Raw genomic sequence first — 26,321 nt, forward strand, 5'->3', positions numbered from 1 at the left:
CAGGGGCCCACAGGGGATAAGCAAAGTCTCCCCAAAGTTTAGACACATAAAGCCAATAATTCCTTCCAGAGGCTAGCAGCAAGGAGCAGCAGCATCAAGACAGCTCAGGGAACTTGGGTAGCACCAGAGAGTCTGCAGATGGCCCCCTCTTTGGGGAATCTCTTGTTCTCAAGCCAATCGCAATAGCATTTCCATGGTCTCAGTATTTATGAAATCGGTTTGACAGATTTTTTTTTTTAATCAAATTTTCCATCATTGATCTTGTCATTTTCTGGAAGAGTGGTAAAGGTCCCCCAGGAAAATACAGATCCAGAATTCTCATGGATGTGAAAGGTAATATTTACTATCAACTCAGGTGGGAATTATACTTCTGAAGAGGCTTACTTGACAGGTACACTCAAGCACCTTTGATAAAGATGACGCTTGAAGTGAAATGTTCCCAGGCTCTTTGCCTTACACCCTCTCTGCCTCCCTCACCCCCACTTCCTGTGCCAGGCTCACTCTCGCCAGTGTTAGTATCACCTGTGAAGAGCGATGCCTCCCTCCTCCACCAGGTGCCCAAAGTGGCGCTTCCCTCTGAGGCACCCATGCATCCTCTGTCATGGTGCAGATGAGCTGATGGCCTTGGCGTCCTCAGAATTCCGTCTCCTGCTAGGTGGCTTTCCGACTGTAAGCCTGTCTGCCTGGTGGTCCTCCCCGTGGTGGTCCTACTTGAAGATCCTCTTCCCCCTCCTGTGGTTTCAGACGAAGCTGGCTCACCAACGCTGGGACAGAGGTTCTTAATTGCTGCCTTAGCATGTGGGATCCTGGCTGGCTTTCAGCGGGACCGCTGAGGGACGTTGCTTGCTGTGAGCTTTGGCAAACTCTAACAGGCAGTATTGGGATGAAGCGAAGGTTTTTCTGCCTGACCAAAGTGCTTCTTGATCATGACTGAGGATCTCCCAACCATATTCCAACTCTGTTACCGCCCAGCTGTCCTTTTCCCTACACGCCCAGCAGCACAAGAATGTAGCTAGCTCTAAAATTAGGAGTATTTAGGGACTGGTTAGAAGGTCATGAGGTAGTTTCTAACTAACATCTAAGATTAGAGACTTCTCCCCCATCCCCAAAGGCAGACGTCCCTTCTAGCCCAGTGTGAGTCATTTCCAATGCTGTTTCTAATGCCCGCTCCTAACACCCTGTCCTGTCTCTCCCCCAACAACACCCCTGTCCTTTCTCTCCCCCAGGGCCCCTGTCCTGTCTCTCCCTCAGCACCCCTTCCTGTTCATTCCCCCATCACCCCCCCCAAAAAAAAAACAAAAAAAAACCGACTCTTTGGTACCCTGGCCTTAGACACCAGATGCACTGAATTTTGAAATGGTTCTCTTGAGAAGAGGAAAATGAAGTGGCAGTGTAGCTCAGTGGTAGAGTGATCGCCTAGCATTGCCTGAGGCCCTGGCTTCCATTCTCAGAAGCAGGGAGAGAAGACAAGAAGCGCGGGGTGGGGGTAGGGGGTGTCCTGGGCCAGATCATAGACAGGTTACCTTGCTAACTGGATCCATTTTATTTTAAAACACGTTGGGGGTGCATCAGAGGCAGGTCCAGCAGGATAGGGGAGCGTCTCTGTAGACCTAAGATACTATCTGATGGCATTCTTAGATTTGGGGTTGGTGGGAGCTAGTGATCTATTAAGTTAATGATTGGGTAAAGGTTTATCTATTAGTCGCAGGGTGTTCGTTCAGACACAGAGGTTGGCAAGGAATGGCTGAGTCAGAGAACTAGAACTCACCCAACTGCAGCATTCCAATCTCTCCACAGTCCTGAAATTCGGATCAGCCTCTGTAGACACAGTTGCTTTCCAAGCATTTTCTTTCATAGCACCCCCTGCTGGTCAAGTTCCACATTGCGTGCATGCGGGAGTACATTTATGTATTAATTATAATGTCCCTTGTAGTTAGAAATCTCATTCTGAGAATCTGATATAAATGAGACTGAGTAGTGGGCAGGATAGCAGTCTTCAGGAGAGAGAAAAAGTCATTAAGAAATTTCTGGATCATTAAAAAGCTATTAGCTATATTAGAACCTCTTTTAAAAGAGGCTGGGTAGTGTAGCAAAGGCATCAGACTGATTGATAGGTGAGAGGAATATTGTCAGACATTCCCGCAGGCTTGGGAGATAGCTCAGTCAGTAGTTTCCTGATAAAGACCTAAGTTTAGTCTCTAGCACCCACATTAAACAAATAAGCAAAAACAACATTCCAAAAGCTAGGGGTAGTGACATGGACCTGTATTCCCAGCCCTGGAGAGGCGGGGGTGGGGGAGGGGATCCTGGGACTGGATGAACTTCCAGTCTAGAGTAACTGGTTAGTCCCAGGCTAGTGAGAAACCCTGTTTCAAAACACAGGGTATGGGACAGGGGGCTGATAAGGTGTCTCAGCAGGTCAGGGTGCTTAGTAACAAGCCTGACAGTCTGAATTTGGTCCCCCAGAACATACATGACATAAGGAAAAAGCCACCTCCTCCACACACATGTCACAATATGAATGCATGTGCACACACTAAATAAATCCATGTTTTTAAAGGTGATTTACCTCTGGCCTTCACATGTACATATCGTACAGGCATTCCCACATACAAATATGTTTACATACACACACATAGATACATATATATGTATATCAAACCAAAATAAACTTGAAAAATGAAGCAAAATAAACAAAAGAAAAACAAGAGAGAACTATGTTCCCATAGTGGTGATCAGAAGTAAAACAGCCTAGCCCCTGAACAGGACTGTGTGTGACGAGGAGGTGACCTGGGAGTCCTGCTTAAGGGGCCCAGGTGCAGGGCTGAGTTGCTCTCCTTCTGTATTTGCATCTTGTTCTGTGGCCCCCATAGAGCCTGTGTCACTGTGGCTCCTGGTGCTGTTTTAAGCAGCCTCAGTCGCTCGGCCTCCATGTTGACAAGGAACCTGGCTTGAGATCCTGCAGCATCAGCCAGCAGGGTCACGTGTGTTTCTGCAGCATAAAAAGCTGAGATGTGGATAGATAGATATGTTCTTCAGGACCCAGGCAGTAGAAGTCAATGGCACAGTTCCTGCTTAGCATGAATAAGACCCTACATTCGATCCCTAGTATGTCTTTCAGTATCTCTTCACAAAACGCAGTAAAAGACAATTTCTCAGTGACAAATCTGCTGTTGCTTTGAAGAAGCAATGGACTTAATGAAATACAGTTGTATGTTTTGAAGGCTTTGTTCTTTGATGAGTGCTCATACGGAGTGACTCTCGGGCTAAGAGCATCGCATCAAGACATATTTATCAAGTTGATGTCTGATCCTCGTTGACATTGAGCTTCTAATCTAAGCTCAGTACATGGTGCTGTCCTTGGTTGTCATTGGACCTTGGTCATCTGTGTGATATTTCGGAACCCCAGTTTCCTCTACATTAAAATGGAGATGACACCCACCACAGGGAAGGGGGGGCTGCAGGTTTCTTTGGAGGTCATGCTTGCAGTCAGTTTGGTCCCTGCTCTTGAGATGCAGCCAGTAAAGTCACATTGGCATGGTAGCTGTCGTTTTCATTAAAACAACTTACAGCATCTTGCAATTATGCGAAGCTGCTCGTTTTTGCTGTGTTAACTTTATTCTTAAGGCTCGCGTGTTCTCTCCTCTTACATGCTAATGTAGAAAGCATATTGTCTGTGTTTATTGCATAAACTGGTGGGGTATTTTGGAAGAGTCTCTGAATAGCCATGATCAGGTGATTACAAAACTCCTGAATCACCGACCAGATTCTTTCTGGAAACTGAGACAACTGGATGGGAATACAGCCCAGGTTATCAGGGAATCACAGGCAAACGTGTCAACATACAAGAAGGAATCTACATCTTACACTGGTCTAAAGATGCGTCTCCCCACAGTCCCGTGAACTTCTGGAAGATGCTCACTGTGATGGGCAGTCCTCCCCTGCACCGTGTGGCTGTCAGCATACTGACTCTTTGCAGGCTACTCATTTGTGTTGTGACTTTACTCATGAGTCATTGTCTGGACCTGGCATGCAGCTCATTGGTCATCATCACATTGGTGCCCTGTGCAGTCAATTGGTTCCTCAGAGTCAGGTCCCGCACACCACACACACCACAGCCATCCATGGAGGTGCCAAGGCTCCATTGTTTTTTTTTTGTTTTTTTTTTTTTTTTTTGGTTTTTCGAGACAGGGTTTCTCTGTGGCTTTGGAGCCTGTCCTGGAACTAGCTCTGTAGACCAGGCTGGCCTCGAACTCACAGAGATCCGCCTGCCTCTGCCTCCTGAGTGCTGCTGGGATTAAAGGCGTGCGCCACCATCGCCCGGTCTAAGGCTCCATTGTTGATATGTCTGTACCTGCTTGCCCAATTGCAAGTTTTAGATTCCTGGAGCACTAAATTGCCAAACACATGCTTTTCTTTTACTTTTCTTTTTTTATGAAAGTTAGTTGCCCTTTTAGGAATTAACACCTGAGAAATTGCCATGTCATATACCTAATCAATACTTTCAAATGTATGTTATGATTATTTCCTCTCCATCAAGAGAAGGGAGGTTTGTGGTGAGGTTTTGTCACACACAAAAACCATGTTACATGAGTGTGGAAGGCATGTGCTCTAAAATTCAACTTGTGCAAGCTCCTAGTCGTATGCTGTCTTGGATAACACAATGGTTTCACATCCAGTTCCTCCCCATTAAATACCAGGAAGTTTGTGATACACACAGCTAGACATGAGGATGCGCTCATCCCATGAAAGAAGGTAACAGTGAAGGTTTGTAATTAGCAGTTAGCTGAGTGTTATCCGAAAGCAAGCCAGGAGGATTTCCACTGTGAGCTCTCAGGCTCCACAGAGAGCACAGGACCAGGCTAGATCAGGTCTGAGGCAGGAGATTTCTTGCTGAGAGTAGCCCTGACTGGAGCTGGTGTGGACTCCTGTCTTTAACAGCTCCTTCCAACCCTTTGCCTCTTCTCTCTTCTCACCAGATCCAGTTCAGAATGTGGTTCAGGTCCTGGAGAAGCAGTACCTGGAAGAGAAGAGGACTGCCCTGGAGGAGCAGCGGCTCATGTATGAACGCGAGCTGGAGCAGCTACGCCAGCAGCTCTCCCCCGAGAGGCAGCCGCCGAGCAGTGCCTCCGACCGCCTGACTTACAGCAGCCAGACAGCCCAGCAGAAGGTGACCCAGTGGGCTGAGGAGAGGTAAGGATGGGGCCAGACCCTAAGTGAGGAATAGGGGCTGTGGAACTGGAGAGGCCTGTGGAGGGAGGACATGTCTGGAAAAAGGAGACTGAAGGCCCAATTCTAGTTTGGCCATTGGTGTTTCATCTAAGAGTTATGTCCCAATAATGTCACAGTAATGTCAGCCACCATAGACCACCCCCTCCCCAGATCTCTAATCCTTCAGTACAGATAGTGCCAAAGTAGAAGACTGGTGGGTCTTGAGATAGCAGAAGTTTGGATGATTATTTAACAACAGCAGTTGAATGTGCAGACAGAATGTAGGGAGATTTTTTTTTTTTCCTTTTAGAAGGTTTTGGTGCTCGGAGCCATGCTTTCCCCATGCTAATCATGTCCACTGCCCCTGAGAACACCCCCAACCCCAGGCTGTATCTGGGTGGCTTGGCAGGAATAAAGCAGAGAAGAGCAGGGAGTGTTTGGAAGCATGTGAACAAGCTGTCTGGTTGAGTCTGGAAGTGACTTATAGAGGAGGCAAAAGAATTCAATCTGTAAGCGTTAGACTGGGCATGAGCAAGACAACAACCCAGCACACGTGAGAGACGGCAACCTGGGATGCTTGGGGTTTGTCCTCTGAAAGAAGCAGTTCCCCTGCTAGACTTGAACCCAGGAATGGCCTAAGGAAGGCAGGTGTTTATAAGGACTATCGTATAGCAACTGGTTCTTAATAATAGACAGATAGATGGTGGCTAGATGGAGGGTGGATGGGTGGATGGGTAGGTGGGTGGGTGAGTGGATGTATGAATGAAAAAAATGAAGGAGTGGAAGTGAAGAGGAATGAAAGATTGTGGCCACCCTGACTGTCGTGGAACGGATTGTTGTAGGCCAGGCTGGCCTTGAACTCACAGAGTTCTGCCTGCTTCTGCTTGAGCGGTGCCTGGGTGTTTGTTGGTTTGTTGCTTTGTCTAATATCAATCCTCAACCCCTCAGTTTTGTTCCCAGCAGTGGTTCTCAGTGCCCTCCTCTCTGTGGACAGGAGGGAAAACTTCCTAAAAGGGGTGCTGCTGCCGTGGGTGGAGTTTGTCACCACTTTGTGACAGGAACGGAACTCTGGTTTACTTTACCTGTGTGTGCTCTCTCTTCTTCAACACCCCAGGGATGAACTGTTCAGGCAGAGCCTGGCCAAGCTTCGAGAGCAGCTGGTGAAAGCGAACACTCTGGTGAGGGAAGCCAACTTCCTAGCTGAGGAAATGAACAAGCTCACCGACTACCAAGTGACTCTTCAGATCCCCGCGGCCAACCTCAGTGCCAACAGGAAGGTAGGCACGGCCCTAGGGGTTGGGAGAGCAGGATGTAGGCTAGTAGATCCTGCAGACTGGAGTCCAGAGCTCATCTCTGTGAGCAGGTCCTGTGGGGAACCAGGTGTTGACTCTGGACACCTTCAAGTTGGTCTGTACCCCCTGGGTGAGCATACGCTGTAAGCAGCGTCCTTAGAGAGAATGGAAGAAGGTCAGGTGGTAATTATGCCTGCTTCTCCTCACACAAATGCCCCGATGCAATGAGTATATATGTATGCCTAGTTGTACAACCTTTCTGTGAGTGAATTCTCTGAGGAGAAAATATCTTTGAAACCTATACTATTACATGTATGGAACTCTTCGCAGCCTTCTGAAAGACGCCTATCACTTAAACTTAACAAAGTTTTGCTCTAAGAGAGAAACCTGGAAGACAACAAATTTTCATCTTTTTTTTTTTCTCTACTCGGCCAACAGCTAGAAAGGAAGTTGAGTGTGGTGAGTGGAGAGAGGGTTCGCTCAGTTAACCACTGGCTGCTCTGCCAGAGGACCGGGGTTTGCTTCCTAGCACACACAGTGGCTCGCAATTATCTGTAACTCTACTTCCATTGCGTGCAGTATCCTCTTCTGCCTCTGGGGGCACCAGGCACATGCGTGGTACACATGCATGCACGGGGGCAAAACACACATATACATAAAATAATTTTTTTCATAAATTTAAGAAAGCAAATTAGGGAGGATTTGATTGGTTATTGGAGTTCTAAGTCCACAGATATAGGCATGGACATACCTTCAGGTTGTGCACAAGGGTTCTCTGATAGTACTTTTATTCTCTAATATTGATTGATTGATTGATTGATTGATTGATTGATTGATTAAGGCAGGGTCTCATAATCCCATGCTGGCCTCACATTCAATTTGTAGCTAAGGATGACCGTGCACCTGTCTTTGCCTCCTGAATGCTGTCATTACAGGCGTGTACTGACCACAGCTGTTTTAGGTGGCACTGGGGCTTTTTGCTTGTTTGTTTGTTGTTTGTTTTTTGAGACAGGGTTTCTCTGTGTAAGACCCCTGACTCTCCTGGGACTTGTTTTTGTAGATAGGTTGGCCTTGAACTCACAGAGACCTGTGTGCCTCTGCCTCCCAAGTGCTAGGATTATAGGCGTGCACTACCACCTATAACTAAGGGCTAGACAAGCATTCTAGCAACTGAGCTACCTCCCAGCCCTCACAGTGGCCTTTATAAAACAAAAACATGTACCCTTGCAACTGAATAATAATTAGGAATGAGATAAATCTGTACGATGAATTTCTATGCTACTATGAAACAAGTTTGCAAAGAGTAGTCAATGAAAGGAATTGATCGTGATGTAAAAACTGGAGAGAGACTGGGATGTGTGATGATGTGTTTACATGGGCTTGTGATTTAAAATATAAGTGTGTGCACAGGAATATCTAGAAGAAAGTGACCAGAATATTTCCTAGGTGGTAATGTTTGACCATTTTGTGTAAACTCACTGTAATGTAGACAATCTTTTTTTTAATTATTTAATCTTATTTTTTATATTTATTTATTATGTATATAATATTCTGTCTGTGTGTATGCCTGAAGGCCAGACCCCATTACAGATGGTTGTGAGCCACCATGTGGTTGCTGGGAATTGAACTCAGGACCTTTGGAAGAGCAGACAATGCTCTTAACCTCTGAGCCATCTCTCCAGCCCCCAATGTAGACAATCTTTAACTGTCAGAAGGGAAGTCAAAACCATGTCCGCCTGGTTTCTCTTCATTATACAGAGAGGGGCGATAGTGAGTGAGCCTGCCATTCAAACGAGGAGAAAAGGAAAGAGCACCCAGATTTGGACCATCGAGAAGCTGGAGAATAAATTAATTGATATGAGAGACCTTTACCAAGAATGGAAAGAAAATATCCCTGAGGTAAGAGGAACAAGGAGATGTGGCTGCATTAAAACTGCAGATAAAATGCTCTGGTGTTTACACTAGGGAGATAAATGTGATCCTCCAGGAGCACTTAATTCAGACAGGTGGAAGGGGACACCCTGCGGCTCTTGTTTTGTCTTCACTGCCTCTCATGTGAAAGGAGGAGGAAAGAAGTCTCTCTGTGCTGCTGGTCTGTGTCCTGGTAAACCAGGCCGGCTGGAGCCAGTGTGGACTTCATCTTCATCCCCATCTGCATGTGCCCCTATCTGTATATGTCCCTATCTGTGTATGCCCCTAGCTGTGTGTGCCCCATCTGTGTGTGCCCCTATCTGTGTGTGCCCTATCTGTGTGTGCCCCTATCCGTGTGTGCCCTATCTGTGTGTGCCCCATCTGTGTGTGCCCCTAGTTGTGTGCGCCCCATCTGTGTATGCCCCTAGCTGTGTGTGCCCCATCTGTGTGTGCCCCTATCTGTGTGTACCCTATCTGTGTGTGCCCCTATCTGTGTGTGCCCCTATCTGTGTGTGCCCTATCTGTGTGTACCCTATCTGTGTGTGCCCCTATCTGTGTGTGCCCCTATCTGTGTGTACCCTATCTGTGTGTGCCCCTATCTGTGTGTACCCCTAGCTGTGTGTGCCCTATCTGTGTGTGCCCCTATCTGTGTGTGCCCTATCTGTGTGTGCCCCTATCCGTGTGTGCCCCATCTGTGTGTGCCCCTATCTGTGTGTGCCCCTAGCTGCGTGTGCCCCAGCTGTGCTCACGGCTGGGTAGATTTCTAAACATAATTGTAGTGCATGTAATGCTTTGTTTCTAACATTTTATATTAGCAATAGAAAGAAAGATTTGGTGCCAGTTCCAGGGCACGACATGAAACAGGCTGTAGTTGTGGGATGAGTGAAGGCGAGGCTCCTCTGCATGATAGCCCCCAGCAGACATGCCCCACTCATGTGCTGGGTTGATCTGTCTGCATATTCTGATTTTACTTCTTGTTTATTTCAGTGAATGCTTCCTCTAAAAGTATGTTTAGTGCTGGTTCGAAATAACATGATTTAAGTTGATGCTTTGTTTCCTGACCCCTCCCCCCCCCCAATGATCTGTTCTGCTTCTCAGGCCAAGAGGCTCTATGGGAAGCGAGGCGACCCTTTTTACGAAGCTCAGGAGAATCACAACCTCATCGGAGTGGCTAATGTGTTCTTGGAATGTCTCTTCTGTGACGTTAAACTTCAATATGCAGTACCCATCATCAGCCAGCAGGGGGAGGTAAGGACACACCAGCCCCTAGAAAATGACAGGTGTGAAATTTTGTTAATCTCTGCCTTGAGGAAGATCAAGATGCTCTGTGTGCATGTGTGTGTGAGTGTGTGTGTGTGTGTAGGATCTGGTACCTTCCTGGGATAATTCTGCTCTGGTGACCACCAATGCTTCTCCCCATGCTAAAAATACAACTTAAGTGGCCAGTGGATCCAGTGGCTGAGGCCCTTGCTCGGGGTCTCTTAGTCTCGAGTCCCCGGCAGGCTCTGGGTATCTCATATATTAAAAACACACTCAAGGCTCAACCCTCAAGCACTTGCCATGCGAACCAAATGCTCTGAGTTCAAGTTCAGAGTGGAAGAAGAGAAAAGGCTTCCAAATGCTTTCCTCTGACTGAGACATGTGTGCTATTGCATGCGCGCATGCACACACACACACACGCACGCACAGATTAATGCAGTGCATTCAGTTCCCAAACAAACATCATATGACACATTGCACTGCTGTGTCTCCACCCTTCTTTCCCTCGGTCCCTCCTCCCGTGTGTCTCACTTCTCGGATACTTCTCTCAGATCCTTGTCTCCAGCGCCAATGCTATGTGGAGATTGAATCTGAGCATTAGGCGTCCTCCTTACTTAGCCTGGTGTGGCGGCTCGTCCCTGTAGTCCCAGCATTCAGAAGCCGAGGCAGAATTTGAGCAGCCTGAGCCATCTCAGAAAGGAGAATGGAATACTGCCAACCTGGACCCACTCCAGCAAAACACTTCCGCACTCGGAAATAGAAATGTTCTAATAAAAAAAATGGCCTGAAAAGAACAGTTATTTAGAGGCTGGAGGAATGACTCAGCAGCTAAGAGTGGCTTGCTGCTCTTGGAGAGAGCCCAAGTTCAAGCCCCAGCTCTCCTATCAGATAGCTCCTAACCTACCTGTGACTCCAGCTCCAGGGAGATCCGATACCCTTGACCTCTTTGGACACCAGCACTCAAGGGCATGGACCCACACACATATACATAATTAAAAGGTAAAGTAGGTGGAACAAAAGAATTGTTACCTAGAGCTAAGAGTGGGGTTGCACACCTGTCATGAAAGCACTCAGGAGGCTGAAGCAGGAGGATTGTGCAGTGAGTGAGATCAGCCTGGATTATGTAGCGAGCCCTGTCTCAACAAATCAAAATCTTACTTACAAAAGCAAGCAAACAGAAGAACTGCCTTCCCATACCCATCTGGCTTTGTTCATGTGATTCCTGGAGTAAAAGCCCACTGCCATCCCACTTTTTCATGCATCTCCATATCCTGTACCACCCATCCTCCCTGAGCTAGGGGCCGGGTCTGCCTGGTGTCGTGTTGGAAGCACAGTGCTCGGCACAGTCCTGCCCCCAGTAAACACTTGTCGCATGCACGTGCTTACATTTACCCTACACACACCCAATACCTCTGTGTCAGACGCTTTATCCTGTTGTTCCTGGGTTCTGCCTTCTCTGCTTTCTGGCCATGAGCTCACTGGCAGCAGAGCCCACTTCTTTTCTTGGCTTCCCAGTAGGTCTTTGTGGAGTGACTAGGTTAACCAAGTACATGATCAAATAAATGCGTATGTAACTATGTAAACAATTGCAAGACCAAAGGTTCCAGTGGACGATGATCGCTCCCTTGAAGCTGTTCCTTGCCTGAGCTGAGGAAAATGGGTATACCTAAGGATAGTTTTAGAAAACAAGTCGTGAAGGGACAAATTTGACTCAGAGTAAGAAAGGAACGGTGCAGGGCACGGCTGGCTCTCGGAGGGTGGTTTTGGGTCTCCCTCATGGGAATGGCTTGGGAGGGAGGGTCTCGCACTGCCAGAGATGGTCAGCAGGGGCCGAGAGTAAACTTGTTTCTCAGGCTAGTGTTGCCCGGGTATGCCCTTGAGCTCTGAGATGCTCTTGTCCCATGATCCAGGTTGCCGGGCGTCTCCACGTGGAGGTCATGCGTGTCACTGGGACTGTTCCGGAGCGTGTGTCAGAGGATGACTCTTCCGAGAACTCTAGTGAAAGCGGAAGTCTTGAAGTCGTGGACAGCAGCGGCGAAGTCATTCACCGAGTCAAGAAGCTGACATGCCGGGTGAGAGGACCATGGTGGGGGCTCACGTAGACCGTGGCAATGCCAAACTGTGTGCACAAAGTGCTGTGAGTTTTCCATCCAGCACGGTAGAAGCTAAACTGTCTGACGAGAGATACAGCTGTAGGCAGCACTTCTAGAACAATTCTCTCGGATCAAGTGTGTGGAATTCCCCAAACATGTACCCTCTACCTTCAGTGTCTAGACAAAACTGGTTTTGTGAAGCCCTCCACAGACTCAAATCCACATGTATGCAAGTCCCTTACACACAGTGTGTTGGCGGAGGCTGCTAGTTCAGAAATAATCACACAGAAACCATATTATTTGCAACACTATTTGGCCAATAGCTTAAGCATATTTCTAGCTAGCTCTTATATCCTAAACTAACCCATCTCCATTAATCTGTGCATCACCACAAGGTTGTGGCCTACTAGCAAAGTTTCAGTGGACTCCAGCGGAGAAGTCTGTCTCTGGCGGCAACTACATGGCTTCTACCTGACTTCACTACCCCCTCCTCCTCTATCTATCTGCTTGGAACTCCCACCTTGCCCTATTCTGCTAAGCCACTGGGAAAACAGCTTTATTCATTAACCAATAAAAGCAAAACACAGACTGAAGGATTTCCCACACCAACAGTGGACTGTGTTTGCATATAATCTATGCACATCATTCTATACACTTTTAATAACTGCCAATAAAATAGCATGAAGTGCAGTGCAAATGATGTGTAGTAGTTATATCAGTTCTAGTTAGCCTCATTTTTAAAGATTTATTTTATTTATTTGCTTTTCTGAGGCAAGGTCTCTCAATTATGTAGCCCTGGATGTTCTAGGATTCACTTCGTAGACCAGGCTGGCCTCCAACTCACTGAGTGCTAGAATTAAAACTGCTCACCGCCACACTTGGCACTAGTTGGCTTTAATTTTCTATTTGACGCAGCCTAGAGTCACCTGAGAGAGGAATTGCATTGGTGAAATTGTTGATGGGCCTGGCCTGTCTGTGAGGGGTTGTCTTGGTTGTTAATTGATATGACAGTCCAGCCCACCGTGGGAGGTACCATTCCCTTGGCAGGTTGTCCTGAGCTGTATAAGAAAGCTAGGTAAGCACAAGCCAGCCAGTAAGCAGCATTCTTCTATGGTTTCTGCTTCAAATCCCTGCCTGGGCTGCCCTCAGTGATGGTCTTTGCCCTATAAACTGAAATTAACCTGTTCCTCCCCTAAGTTGCTGTTATAGTCATGGTTTTCACCATGTGTGACCGTTGCTTAGAGAATAATGACAAGATGAAGTCTACACATGTCTGTATGATTTAGTGTCTGGAGTATATCTGATCTATTGACTAAACCACAGATGGCAAATCTGCAGAAAGAGAGGGCCATGTCTGTCGCAGTATGGAGAATATATTATTGAATTGTGTTCTCCTAATAAGAGTTACTTCTTTATCAGAAACTCAGTCGTGAGTAAGATTATACAGGAATGTGCCTTTTTTTCCTCACAAATAAGTAAATATAATTTTTCTTAAAATTTGAAGATGAGTCCCTGTGTTAGATATGATGGTGCATGTCTTTAATCCCAACACTTAGGAGCAGAAGCAGGCCGATCTCTGAGTTTGAGACTTCCATGCTTTCTAGCTTTATAAAAGGATGGACTGGGAATATAGCTCGGTCTGTGTGAGGCCCTAAATTCACTGCTAAAGATAGGAGATAGATAGGTGGATAGATGGGTGATAGATAGATCGATCAATCAGTAGATAGATAGATAGATAGATAGATAGATCACAATGAATGGTCTTAAATATTCTCAAATAGATGATTTCATCCTCTCTTAGAGATAACTGAACTATGGAAGGACATATTCTTTAGTGTTTCTTTTTTGAGAACTATAATTTATTTTTTTTTAATCTCTTCAGGTGATAATTAAAGAGGCAACTGGGCTCCCCTTAAGCCTCTCAAATTTCGTCTTCTGTCAGTATACGTTCTGGGACCAGTGTGAGTCCACGGTGGCAGCCCCGGTGGTGGACCCAGACGTGCCTTCCCCGCAGTCCAGGGATGCCCAGTACACGGTGACCTTCTCTCACCGCAAGGTACGGATACAGTTACAAAGTGGTACCAGGCCCAGGGTGACACTCTGTGGTGAAGTGTGAGCTTGATCTGGGTCAGTTCCCGCCAGCAGAACAGCCACAACAGAATGAGCATCAGCTGCACGGTGGGGAATGGAATTGGGCACACACTTTTAAAATTGCCATGTACTTATTCTGCAACATTACATACAATTCTGGTGTTTGGAACGGGATACTTTCCAACTGTGTGGAGCTTCTGTTTTCCTTCCTTCCTTCCTTTCTTCCTTCCTTCCTTCCTTGTTTTAAGGACAAAGGTTCCCTTATTAATTTTTTAAAATAATTTATTTCTTTTTATTTTATGTGCATTGGTGTTTGCCTGCATGCATGTCTGTGTGAGGATGTCAGATCTTGGAGTTACAGAGAGTTGTGAGCCGCCATGTGGGTGCTGGGAATTGAACTTGGGTTCCCTGCAAGAGCACTCAGTGCTTTTAACTGCTGAGCCATCTCTCCAGCCCCGCCTTATTAATTTTTTTTAAATGTTTTTATTGTTGGCTGGCAGTTTTAGAATTTTAGTCATTTTCATGCTCAGTTCCCTTTTCTCATCTCCTTACTACACTGAAACCCTCTTCTTCCCACGAGTCACCTCCTCCTTTCTTTTACCTCTTCCTGTGTCACTGGTGGAGTTAAGAGTTTCTTGCCTAAGCATAGGAGTGAGGTTATAGGCTGGATATCAGCAACTTGCTGTTGGCCACACCCCTAAAGAAAATGATACCCCTCTTCCCCAAATCTATTAAATCACAAAAGAGTCCTGCTCTGTAGCTCAAGCAGGTCTAGGACTCATATGTCCTATTCTGCCCTCCAGTTCATGGTCATCCTCCTGCATCCGCCTTCCAAGTGCTGGAATTACAGGCAGGAGTTCCTAGGCCTGGCTAAAATCTGCTTATGACTCAGAAGTTCTCCCCATATGTGGTGGCACATGCCTGTAATCCTGGAACACAGGAGGCTGAAGCAGCAAGATCCCATGTTCCAGGACAGGAGATTCTCTCTCAGAAGAGTTTTCCCTGTAAGTTTCTTTCTTTCTTTTTTTTTTTTTTAATTGAACAAAATATCTTATTGGACTTTGTAAAGCTCCAATGTACTCATTATAAATTCAAATAATTAGGAAATATATAAAGTGAAATCTGAACAGTCTCCGCTTGGAGCCTTAGTTTACAAAAGTATAGCCATGTTTCTTTTTAAGGAATATGCTGGTAGGGCTGGAGAGGTGGCTCAGTAGCTAAGAGCACTGGCTGCTCTTCCAGAGGACATGGGTTCAATTCCTAGAACCCACAAAGCAGCTCACAACTGTCTGTAAATCCTGTTTCAGGGGATCCGACAACCTCACACAGACATACATACAGGCAAAATACCAATGCACATAAAATTAAAAATAAATAAAATTAAAAACAAAAGAAATATGCTGGTATGTAAAATGAAAAAAAGGATAGTTTGTTTTCTGTTTTTAAAAAATAAGGAAAGAAAGAAAGATTGATTCTGGCCTTGAACTCCCAGACTTTCCCTGTCCTGAGCAGCTGGGCCATCAGGGGTAGTCCCTGTGCGCTGTCACATATGTTGGTAAGCTATTGTCTATGTTCTTATCTTTCTTGCCTCTCTGGCTTTCTCTCGGTACCGTCACCTAATGTTTTCTCTAAGATGGACTCTGCCCTTTGTGGGGAGGCTTCTCCTAGAGACCGCTTCTCTGTAGATTGTGTCTTTTCTGTCTGACTCTAGCTTAGAAAATGAATTCCTATTACCACCTGTCAAACTTCATATATGCAAGGCTGCTGGGTCCTCCTCCTCCTCCTCCTGCTGCTGCTGCTGCTGCTGCTGCTGAAGAAAAAAATCAATAGCCCACATTTCTTTTTTCTTTCTTCCCTCCCTCCCTCCCGTCCTCCCTCCCTACTTACCTACCTTCTTTCTTTCCTTCCTTCTTTCTTTTTTTTTCTTTTCTTTAAGATTTTTTTTGTTTTTGTTTTTGTTTTTTTTTTTTTCGAGACAGGGTTTCTCTGTGGCTTTGAAGCCTGTCCTGGAACTAGCTCTGTAGACCAGAAGATTGCCGGGTGGTGGTGGCGCACGCCTTTAATCCCAGCACTCGGGAGGCAGAGGCAGGCGGATCTCTGTGAGTTCAAGGCCAGCCTGGTCTACAAGAGCTAGTTCCAGGACAGGAACCAAAAGCTGGAGAAACCCTGTCTCGAAAAAATAAAAAAAAAAATGTAGACCAGAAGATTTGTTTATTTAGAGCCAGACAGTGGTGGCACATACCTTTAATCCCAACACTTGGGAGCAGAGACAGGCAGATCTCTGTAGTTCAAGGCCATCTTGGGTATATAGAGTGAGTTCCAGGACAGCATGGACTATACAGAGAAACCCTGTCTCCAAAAACCAAAACAACAACAAAAAAAGAATTTGCTTATTTATTTATTCAGTGTATATGAGTGTTTTGCCTGTGTTCTATATGTGTTCCATGTACATGGCTGGTGCTCCCAGAGGCCAGAAGAGGGCGTCAGAGCCTCTGGTGTTAGTGTTACAGGTGGTTGGTGAGCTGCCAGGTGGGTGCTGGGAATCAAAGCAGGGTCCTCAAGAAGAAGAACAAATGCTCTAAGATACCAAGCTGTCTCTACAGCCCTGAGCCTACGTTTCTTGACCCGCATTTACTAAACCACATTCTTAAAATCCTTAGTTACCATTATTTTACCTGCAATATTAAGTTTTTATTACTTAAGTTAGCATGCAAAGCAATGGCCTTATTATGGCATTTTCATCCATATGAATTCTATGCCTTGTTCTAACTCATCTTCTGCTGCTGCTGCTGTCCTCTCCCATCCCCTCCCCACACACTGGCTTCTCCTCCTCCTAAGTAGCATCCCTCCCTCCCCCATTTTGTTGTTCTTGTTGTTACTGTTTTTCTAATTGTCTTCTAAATATTCCCCATCCTTCTTTGGATCCACAGGACAGTTTATATCAGGAAGACAAAGGCTGGATTTTCAGTGTGTACTGTTTAACAAATGTTTAAATACATACGGATCCCAAAATCCCTGGGTTCACAGTGTGATTTTAGAGGTTGTTGTTGTTGTTGTTTCGTTTTTCACTTCTAAAGAACATAGATTGGACTCACTGACCACTGTGTTTCTTTTCCTCCTAACTTTCTGGGTCTGTCTCCAGATGAAATAGGAAGTAGATAGAATAAGGTTCAATCTACTTAGTAGCTGTTTCTGGAAATGAGTCAATGAATAACTGCCTCTGAGTCTCTGCTCAGGCTCCCGAGGAGGCTGATGGGAAGGAAAGTGGCTTGGCTTTAAGCCTGCTCAGTGTTCTAGGTGACCAGCCACAGTTCTCAGGGAACTCTATACATTTCCACAGTCGTGGCCTTGTCTTTTAGAGTGAGGAATTGAAGAGAGACACACTCATGAGCAAGAGCCCAGGCCAGGAAGGAATCAGATAGTTCAAGTCCCTTACGGGGTAAGTCTGCAAGTGCAGCTAGGGTCATCTGGAGGTTAGAGTGGTTCACTGGAGATGGCCATGAGCCAAAGTAAGGGAATGCAGATGCCAGCTCTGCACCTAAAGTCAGAGTTTTGAGTTCGGCTTTGTTCATTAGAATGGAGTTACCTCCTAGATCGCTTCCAGATACGGCATCCTGTGAACCTGGATGCTTTCCTGCAGAACAGAAGAGATGGGGTTTAAGGTTGAGAGCAGATAATTGGGTGCCATTATGCCCGACTTTCAGTGTGCTCTCCTGCCTTCTGCTTGTCCCAGGACTTTGTGGTGACGGTCACAGAAGAGTTCCTAGAGTTCATTTCCGATGGCGCGCTGGCGATTGAAGTGTGGGGCCACCGGTGCGCTGGGAACGGAAGCTCCATCTGGGAGGTCGACTCCCTCCATGCGAAGACAAGAACATTGCATGACAGGTTGGTTCTTGCTGCAAGCATTAGACGCAGGGGTCAGGAGCAGCTCATGACCTTAAGTCAGCATTGAGGCTTCAAACCCTGGGGCTTCAAAGAAGTTGCTCAGCCTTTGAGTCCATTTCCTCCTTTGTAGTACTAGAAGAAGCCACCAACATCGAAACACACTGTGGATAGTGAGTCACTGAAACCAGCGGGACTGGAGTAATTGCTGTATTGATGTGGGAAAAAAAAAATCCTTGGTTTTACTTAACATCAAGCACAAAAGTTATGTTTATTCTTAAAGTCTTTATTACATTAGTGTGTGTGTATGTGTGCGCACATGTGTGTGCGCGCATGCTGAGGGAGGTCAGAGGACAGCTTGCAGGAGTCAGTTACCAACTTCCACTTCGTGGTTCCCAGGGATCGAACTCAGGTCATCTGGTTTGAAGGCAAGCTCTTTTACGTACTAGGCTACCTTGTTGACCCAAATCATAAATTTAAATGCAAAGAAAAATCTACAAATCTGGTAGAAGAAAATGGTAGGATATCTTTTTACCAATTTTTATTGCTTTGTAGGGTTTTTTTTTTTTTGTTTTTGAGATATGGTTTGGTTTTGACTAGGCTGGCCTCATATTTGTGGCAGTCTCCTGTCTTGACCTCCCGAGTGTTGAAATTGCAGATATGAGCCACCATGCCCTGAGTTTTTGTCATTGTCGTTGTTGATGGTATCGTTGTAAGCAAGTGCTCACCTGCCCTCAGATTCGCAATCCTCCTGCCTCAGCAAGTGCTAGTTTTACTGGTCTGTTCCATGCTGCCTGGAGGGGGATAGCCTCTTTACAACTTTGACATGGTCACAGGTCCTCAGGCCACAATAACCATAGGAGGGAAAACTTCCAGGTTGGAGTTAATTCTGCATCAAAGGCATAACGATGAAAATAAACAAACAGCCGGGTGGTGGTGGCGCACACCTTTAATCCCGGCACTGGGGAGGCAGAGAACGATGAAAATAACCAAGCAACCGCGATCTAAGAGAAAGTTCCTAATGTCTTTTTTTTTTTCTTTTTATAGCATTTCCAGAGACAGAACGTAGATCTTTCCGCTTGCCAGGCAAGCACTCTGCCATTCAGCTTCAGCCCTAAAATTGGCAATTTTTTATAAAGTTGATCATTTGCCTCTTCTGTGGCCTGGCAACCCCATACCCGGGGGCTTACTTGAGAGAAATGAAAAATTAGGTCCACAAGTAGTGTTCGTGGCGGCTTTACCAATACACCAGTGTCACGATGAACCCAGGTATTTTCAGCAGGCGAATAAACAGATTACTGGGTCAGTCATCCAAGAGCAGCTTAGTCAGCATTAAAATCTAAAAGCACTGGGGCCAGGCGTGGTGACACATGCCTTAAATCCCAGCACTTGGGAGACAGGCAAACAGGTTTCTGTGAGTTCAAAGTCATCTAGGGCTATAGAGAGAGACCCTGTCAGAGAAAGAAAGGATCATCCATCCATTGTGCCAAATGACTCAAGAGTCCATGCCTCGTGGTTCCATTTTTATGACATTTTAAAACAGGCGGAGCTAACTTGGGTTTGTCAACCCCCCTGGAATTCTGTGTACACCTCTAAGTGGAAGGTGTGGGTCAGTTAAACAGCCTGCGAGTCCATATCGCAGGGTTGTATGAGCGGTCATTGAAGAGGTAACCTGTGAGACGCCGCTGGCACAGTGCCCGAACGTGTTCAGAGATGGATGTTTATTACCGTTTGCTACCAGTGGCCCTGGCTGATGCTTGGCTTGTTGGGATTTTCACAGGTGGAATGAAGTCACTCGAAGAATAGAAATGTGGGTCTCCATATTGGAACTGAATGAGCTGGGGGAATATGCCGCCGTGGAACTTCACCAGGCGAAAGACGTCAACACTGGGGGTGTCTTTCAACTCAGACAGGTAGAAAGGTTTCGTTTGTTTGCTTATCATCTCCTCCCTACTCCACTCTTAGAGTTTCTAGGCATGCCCTAATTATTTTGTGTTTCTGTTCTCAAATTATCTCTCCTGTTTCCTCCCCCATCCCCATCCCCATTTCTGGCATCTTCACTGCCTTCACCTCCGCAGGGGCACTCGCGTAGAGTGCAGGTCACAGTAAAACCTGTGCAGCATTCAGGGACGCTGCCACTCATGGTGGAAGCCATCCTGTCGGTATCCATTGGCTGCGTGACTGCAAGGTCCACCAAGCTGCAAAGAGGGCTGGACAGTTACCAGGTAAGACATAGGTCTGGGGTCATAGGTGCCAAGGACTGGGGATGTAGCTTGGTTGGAGGACACTTACCAAGCTTCCTCAGAAATACCAGAACTTCAGAATTTTTTTTTAATTTTAATTTTAAAAAGATCAAGGGATTGCAGAATTGGCTCATCAGTTAAGAATGCATACTGCTCTTACAGAGAACTCAAATGCAATTCCTAGCACCCATGCGAGAGAGCTCAAAACACCTGTAACTCCATCTCCAGGGGATCCAGTGACCTCTTCTGGCCTCTGAGGGCACCTGTGCTCATGTGCACATACCCACACTCAGATATGCACACACACGATTAAAAGGAGATATTTTCATTAAAAAGAAGAAATTTAAAAATCAGTTACTGTGTAAGTAAGGAAATTGATGTACAGTGGAAATCTTACTTGGAAATTCAGCAACAGTTGCCAACTGCATCTCTTCCAAGTCACATCCCCGTCTGTTGCCTTTCTTCTAAATATAAAATGCTGTGTTTGCTTAGTGTTACTTAGTAATGCTTACTTCTTAAAGCGCTAGTGGTCGCCTGCTCTGGGCTGCTTTTATTTTATAGCCAGCGACTGCTGCCCCAGTCCACTTGCAATGTTATCAGAAAATTGCTCCTCTATACCATCACTTTAAACCAGTCTGTACTGCTCTTTTTTTGTTATTATAAAAACTATACCCTTGATCATTTCATCCATTAAATCTCCATCCTCCAAGCCCATTGTTCTCATTAAGAAATAAAAGGATGCCGGCTGTGATAATACAAGTCTGTCGGCCCAGCACTTAGAATGTGGAGGCAGGAGAATTGGAGTTCAGGATCGTCCTCAGCTTTAGCTACATAGTGAGTTTGAGGCTAGTCTGGGCTACATGAGACACTGTGGAGGACAGACAGAACAGAAAGCTAGTCTGTGCCCTAGGAGAATAAACTTCAATAACTGTCCTCCTACTGTGGCTTGGAATAACGTATGTGTTTCAAGGGACTGGACACAGTTGAACCAGGGTCCCCTATTGTCAGATGTGGTAGAGAGGATTTCTCTGCCTTGCCAGAGAGAAAATATTTCCCTCCATTTCTCTGAGGAGTCTGGGTATCAGCCCAGCCAATCCTGAGAAATGGTTCATCTTCTACCACAGTTTCTCTTTGGCTTCATGGTGTTGGCGCAGACTTTTCTGAAAGTTGGAGATGAATGCAGAGCTCTGGGCTTTGCCCAGCACTACCCTCGTCTGGTCTGACCAAACTTCCCTGTGTCTCAGGGTGTGCTTGCTTCCTTGAGAACAAGAGCAAAGGACAAGGAGATTGGGCACGTGTTCTGGGCGCTTCTCTAGCACACTTGTGTGTTTAGAGCCTATGAATGAAGAATAAAATGCATATCCTCACTCCAGGCCAGGCCCTTGTGAGCCAGTAACCTCCAGGGCGGCCACAGGAGTTACTTGGTAGCACAAGACTTACAGACAGGAGACCCCCGGTTCCCCATTCATTTCCTGGTTCACTTAAATACTGGATTCTTTCTTTTCTAAAATGATGAAATAGATGCAACAATTCTCAGTTTCTTTCTGGAATAAAACTATGTTATGATATATGATATAACTATGTTATGATATATGATAAAATCAATCTTCAGCATAAGACATGGAGTTCATGTAGCTTAAGTTGTGACTTCCAAAATTAAAATGATTATAATATTCTCTCATGTCATTAAAAAAGATTGTTATAAGTTTAAATAAAAGAATTCACCGGGGATAGTGGAACATTCCTGTAATCCTAGAATTCGGGAGACAGAGACAAGAGGACCACTGTAGGTTCAAGGACAGCCTGGTCTACGTAGTGAGTTCCAGACCAACCAGGACTGCAGAGTGAGACCCTGTCTCTAAAGTGACAATAATGGCTGTGATAATGATGACTGAAGGGGGCTGTAGTCTCATTTCTAAGGAAAATTGTCTCTACCTAAACTCTTGTTTTCAGCTTGATTCTTTCTCTTGCCTAAAGTTTTTTTAACCAACATTGTTACCTTGTGTAACTATTGCAAAATGCAGCCATGCCTTTGGGGTACTTGTGATCCATGCATAGAGAACACAGGTAGCCGGTGCAGTCCAGTGGCTCAGCTTCCCCTGCAGTAGCCAGCATAGACCCTTACATGCCCTTAGCCTGGGTCCCCAGGCATTCCTGTGGCAACTTCACCCCTCTGAGTGATGCTCTCCAAGGAACGATTGCTGGGGATAGAAACAGGAGGTCCGGCTTCTGTCCTGAGCAGCCGCCATCTTGGATGGTGAACCTTGGATTAACTCTCCATCCTCTAGGGTCTCTGTGAGAAGAGAATCTAACTCCTTCATAGGTCAGCCTTCTGTGCGGCTAACATCATCCCAAACTTCAGACAGCCCACCAGAATGCATATCACCCGTCCGTGACAGTGGCACAAGGCCTGGCCCAGGGATGTTGTTTTCAATCCTTATCTAAGAGAATTCTCTTGAAAAATATTTGATTTTCTTACTTAAAAAAATAATTCTTGGGGTATTAAATGACTCAGTGGGAAAGGCACTTGCCTCCAAGTCTGACAACCCCAGAACCCACATGAGGAAGAAGAAAAATGATTCTTAGAAGTTGCCCCCCCCACACACACACACAGACAGACAGACAGACAGACAGGCAGACAGATGAATTTAATCCTTCCTTCCTGTCCTTTTGGGATTCGGTGAAATGCTTTACGGTGCTAATGTTGTACGAGGCGTCCATTGTAACATGTGTTAAATTATCTTTCCCTGTGTGCTGTTTGAGAAAACGAAATGCATGTCCTTTATGTTTATTTTCTCCCCACCAGAGAGATGAGGAGGATGGCGATGATATGGATAGTTATCAGGTATTGCTGCCACTGTCAACCCTGTGCATGGGGCACAGCTCTCGCTAATCGCCAGCCTTCGCAAAGCAGGGCCCAGGGAGGTGGAAACAGGGCCACGGAGTGAGAATGTGCAGTTTCTCACTTGCTTTTGGTTTGCTTTGTATGTGAGAAAGGTCACAGTACTAGTTCTCGCGATTTTCCTGTTGATTCCAAATCTGTAACCAGACACTGCACTGTTTGCTCTGCCGGCTCCAGCGACCAGCTAGCAAAGCCTTGCTGAGCGAGACCACGATGGCCGTAAAAAGATGAACGATCTCAAAACACACTGCTCTCCGTTCAGTTCATTGGTCCAGTCTTGTCTTTCCCCTACTAAACTGCACTTTGCCTCTCACTTCCGGAAGATTTCTGTCACCCTAAGTGCCATTTTTATTGGACAACAAGCTTAGAGACTGAACATAGACCTTTCTTTAGTTTTATTTAACCAGTGACCCTCTCATTAGAGTCAAGCTTAGTTCATCGTGTTGAGAATTTAAATAGCAGCACTTTTTGTTGGAAATGGAGGAGAGGGGATGAGCGGATGTGCCATAGATACCCAGTCAGCCTCGGCTAGCCTTACAATCACGGATGATGGTGGGGTCGTGGTCAGAGTAGTCAGCCAAGATGAAAGTTTCAGGCATGAGTTCCCAGTCTTTGTACTGCTTTCCTGGATGTCAGTTGTGGGGACATTGTAGGAGAAGCTTCCAGGTTCCCACTCTTAGTATCAGGTCATCCTCGCTAGGAGAGTTAGACCCAGCAGTGTCTGGGGTAGAAGTGATGGTTTTTCCTTCCCTACTAAGAAAGGATGAAACTGAACCAGAACAGACCTCGGGAGGAGGTCAGGAACCCCTCAGGTCTCAGCTGTGCCATCAACTAACGTCTTGTGGCTTTGGGTGTGCTTCCTGCCATGCGCACAGTGGAGTCCAGCATCTGCTTCTGGGAGTTCTTCTAGCATGGCTGACTGCATGTGGAGTTTTTGCATGGGAGGTGTTTGGTTATCCTTGTGGTGACGGTTGGCTGTTTGAATCTTCGCAGCAAGTTTAGGAAGCTTTCTGCTGACCTATTCTTCGCAGTTCAGAAAAGTCTGGTGTTAATTAATTAATAGCAAGGCCATTGAACTCTGAACTACATAAATATCGTCATTCTCCCTACCGTTTGATGTCCTGTGCTTCGAGCTTGGCTTTTGGTAGCCTCCTGCTTGAGATCACATGTCTTTTAGTGAACTGCTGTCATGCAAATGTGCACAGATGTGGTGCACACCTGCAACATAAAATCACCTTGCAGCATAAAGATCATCCTGCTCTGGCATCATTCGAGCTTGTGTTGCCTTTTAGTGTGACTGTCCTGATCCAGGGCTCTGATTTCTGGGCACCAGCATCCTTGGTCAGCATGGAGTAGTCTGTGACCTCTGCTTTCTCACCTATTAATTAATCACCGTGACCTTCAATGGCCTTTCCTAATGAAGAGCTCCCCCAATCTACTTAAATATCTTTTTCATACAAAAGGAATCATTGTCTGCACATTCTATAGAGAAATAAAAAGCTTCCCTCTCTTGTTGTCAGGAAGAAGACTTGAACTGCGTAAGAGAGAGATGGTCAGACGCGCTCATTAAACGGCGGGAATACTTAGACGAACAGATTAAAAAAGTCAGCAATAAGAAAGGTATGTGGTGGGGTCCAGGAGATGGCTCAGCAGATAAAGGCACTTGCCACCAAGGCTGACGACGCAGGTTCAGTCCCCAGAGCCCTCATGATAGGAGAGAACCGACATTCACAAGCTGTCCTCCTGTGTCCACATGTACTGTGACATGCTTGCCCCATCCCACACACAAAATAAATAAATGTGAAAAAAAGTACATGGGATTAAACTCTCCCAGGAGTAGCCTTTTCAGTATTGTACAGTGGTAATAACAACAACAACAACAACTAATCTGTGTGAACCACACCTTTAATCCCAGCTCTTGAGAGACAGAGGCAGGTGGATCTCTATGAGCTCAAGGCAAATGTGATCTACATAGTGAATTCCAGACCAGCCGGGGCTACATAGTGAACCCCTGTCTCACATGATGGATGGATGGATGGATGGATGGATGGATGGATGGATGGATAACCTTATGCTCTCAACTTGACTTCATAGTGACTCATGGTACTTAATGCTTTGTTAGTCCATGTGGATTTTGCTCCATTTTGTGTCAACAAAATTCACCTTGGTAAACCATCTCAGCCAAGTGGATGGTGTAGGTTTGTCTACCCAGTGAGTATAGTCAGGGAAGCTCAGAATTGAGTTTGGAGCATGAAGACAGAAAAATTTGTCCAGTAAAATCCTTTTCACAGTGAGCCTGAAGAAAAATGTTTTGTGGAGCGAGGTATACAATGCTTTTAAATACCCTGCCTTTGTAACATGGCTTGTCAGTTTATAAACCACATCATACCAATTAATAAACTGGCTCATTCCAGCAAGTGTGTAAAGTAGACACGGCATATATTCCTAACCCCTGCCCCCAGATGCTGCACCAGTAATACAAACCCCTTCTTGGCCACTCTCCCGGCTCTGTGTACTTCGTCTGGCTTCTACCTGAAGCTGACGCCATATCCTGCCTCTGTCTGGTGTTCATGCTTGATCTTCAGGGCCACAGTTCCTTCTCTGGAGTATGGTAGCCACATAAACCATGTTGGATGTCCTGGAGTGAAAACACTGGTTGCGTTACCCTTAGCTACTGTCCCTTCTCTTTCGCTGTCACTCATGTCCTCCTGATGTTCCACAGAGAAAACAGAAGACGACATGGAGCGGGAAGCCAGGCTGGTGGAGCAGTGGGTGGGGCTGACGGAAGAGAGGAACGCAGTGCTGGTGCCTGCCCCCGGCAGTGGGATCCCCGGGGCACCGGCTGATTGGTAAGGCCACCCTTTATGCAGGCCAGGCATGACCTGTGACAAGCGCCGTGCAGATAGCTTTCAGTATCAGCTAGCTGCGGCGGAGGGAAGGGCCACCCAACTCCAGCATGCCATCTTCTCTGTAACTTCCCCACCAGAGCCAGCTTCTTCCAGAGGGGACCTGGCTGGGCGTAAATGCTGCATTCCCCTCTTCCTCTGAATGAGCAACTTGGATCCTGTTTCCTCTCTCTAGACTGAGAAGGCCGGTTCAAAGTGTACTGGGCTAGAAGGTGGCTTCAGAATATACTAAAAGAGCACAGAAAATAGATCTATTAAGACGCTGGCACGTGCTTAATTTGGCCGGTATTAATGGAGAGAGCAGTGGTCCTCAACCTTCCTAATGTTGTGACCCTAAATACATTTCCTTATGTTGTGGTGACCCCAACCATAAAAGTCTTTCCTGCCACTTCATAACTGTGGTTCTGCTGCTTTCATGAATTGTAAACGTCTGATCCTCCTGCCTCCACCTCCCAGTGCTGGGGTTATAGGTCTGTGCCACCGCACCCATTTTAATACAGAGCTGGGCACTGAACCCAGGCCTTTCTGTG

At 46.1% G+C, this 26,321-nt stretch overlaps 1 protein-coding gene across 6 annotated transcripts in view; it reads left to right on the forward strand.

Moving 5' to 3' along the window:
• LOC121443237 (kinesin-like protein KIF13A) overlaps positions 1-26,321 on the forward strand; it is a 177,286-nt gene that overhangs the window by 122,409 nt on the left and 28,556 nt on the right. For 4 of the 6 annotated variants that reach the window (XM_041644916.1, XM_041644919.1, XM_041644920.1 and 1 more), the window contains 12 exons: positions 4,980-5,193; positions 6,326-6,488; positions 8,262-8,402; positions 9,513-9,662; positions 11,585-11,746; positions 13,650-13,823; positions 17,592-17,743; positions 19,521-19,653; positions 19,819-19,965; positions 22,790-22,828; positions 24,406-24,505; positions 25,608-25,734. In XM_041644916.1, the coding sequence (XP_041500850.1) occupies positions 4,980-5,193; positions 6,326-6,488; positions 8,262-8,402; positions 9,513-9,662; positions 11,585-11,746; positions 13,650-13,823; positions 17,592-17,743; positions 19,521-19,653; positions 19,819-19,965; positions 22,790-22,828; positions 24,406-24,505; positions 25,608-25,734 (1,702 nt within the window). The remainder of the gene's footprint in view (positions 1-4,979; positions 5,194-6,325; positions 6,489-8,261; positions 8,403-9,512; positions 9,663-11,584; positions 11,747-13,649; positions 13,824-17,591; positions 17,744-19,520; positions 19,654-19,818; positions 19,966-22,789; positions 22,829-24,405; positions 24,506-25,607; positions 25,735-26,321) is intronic. The other 2 variants (XM_041644917.1, XM_041644921.1) reach the window with 1 other exon arrangement.

This window comes from Microtus oregoni, unplaced genomic scaffold (genome assembly GCF_018167655.1).
Source record: "Microtus oregoni isolate MIOR12 unplaced genomic scaffold, Mior012 000103F_ref0000194, whole genome shotgun sequence".
NCBI classification, from domain to species: Eukaryota; Metazoa; Chordata; class Mammalia; order Rodentia; family Cricetidae; genus Microtus; species Microtus oregoni.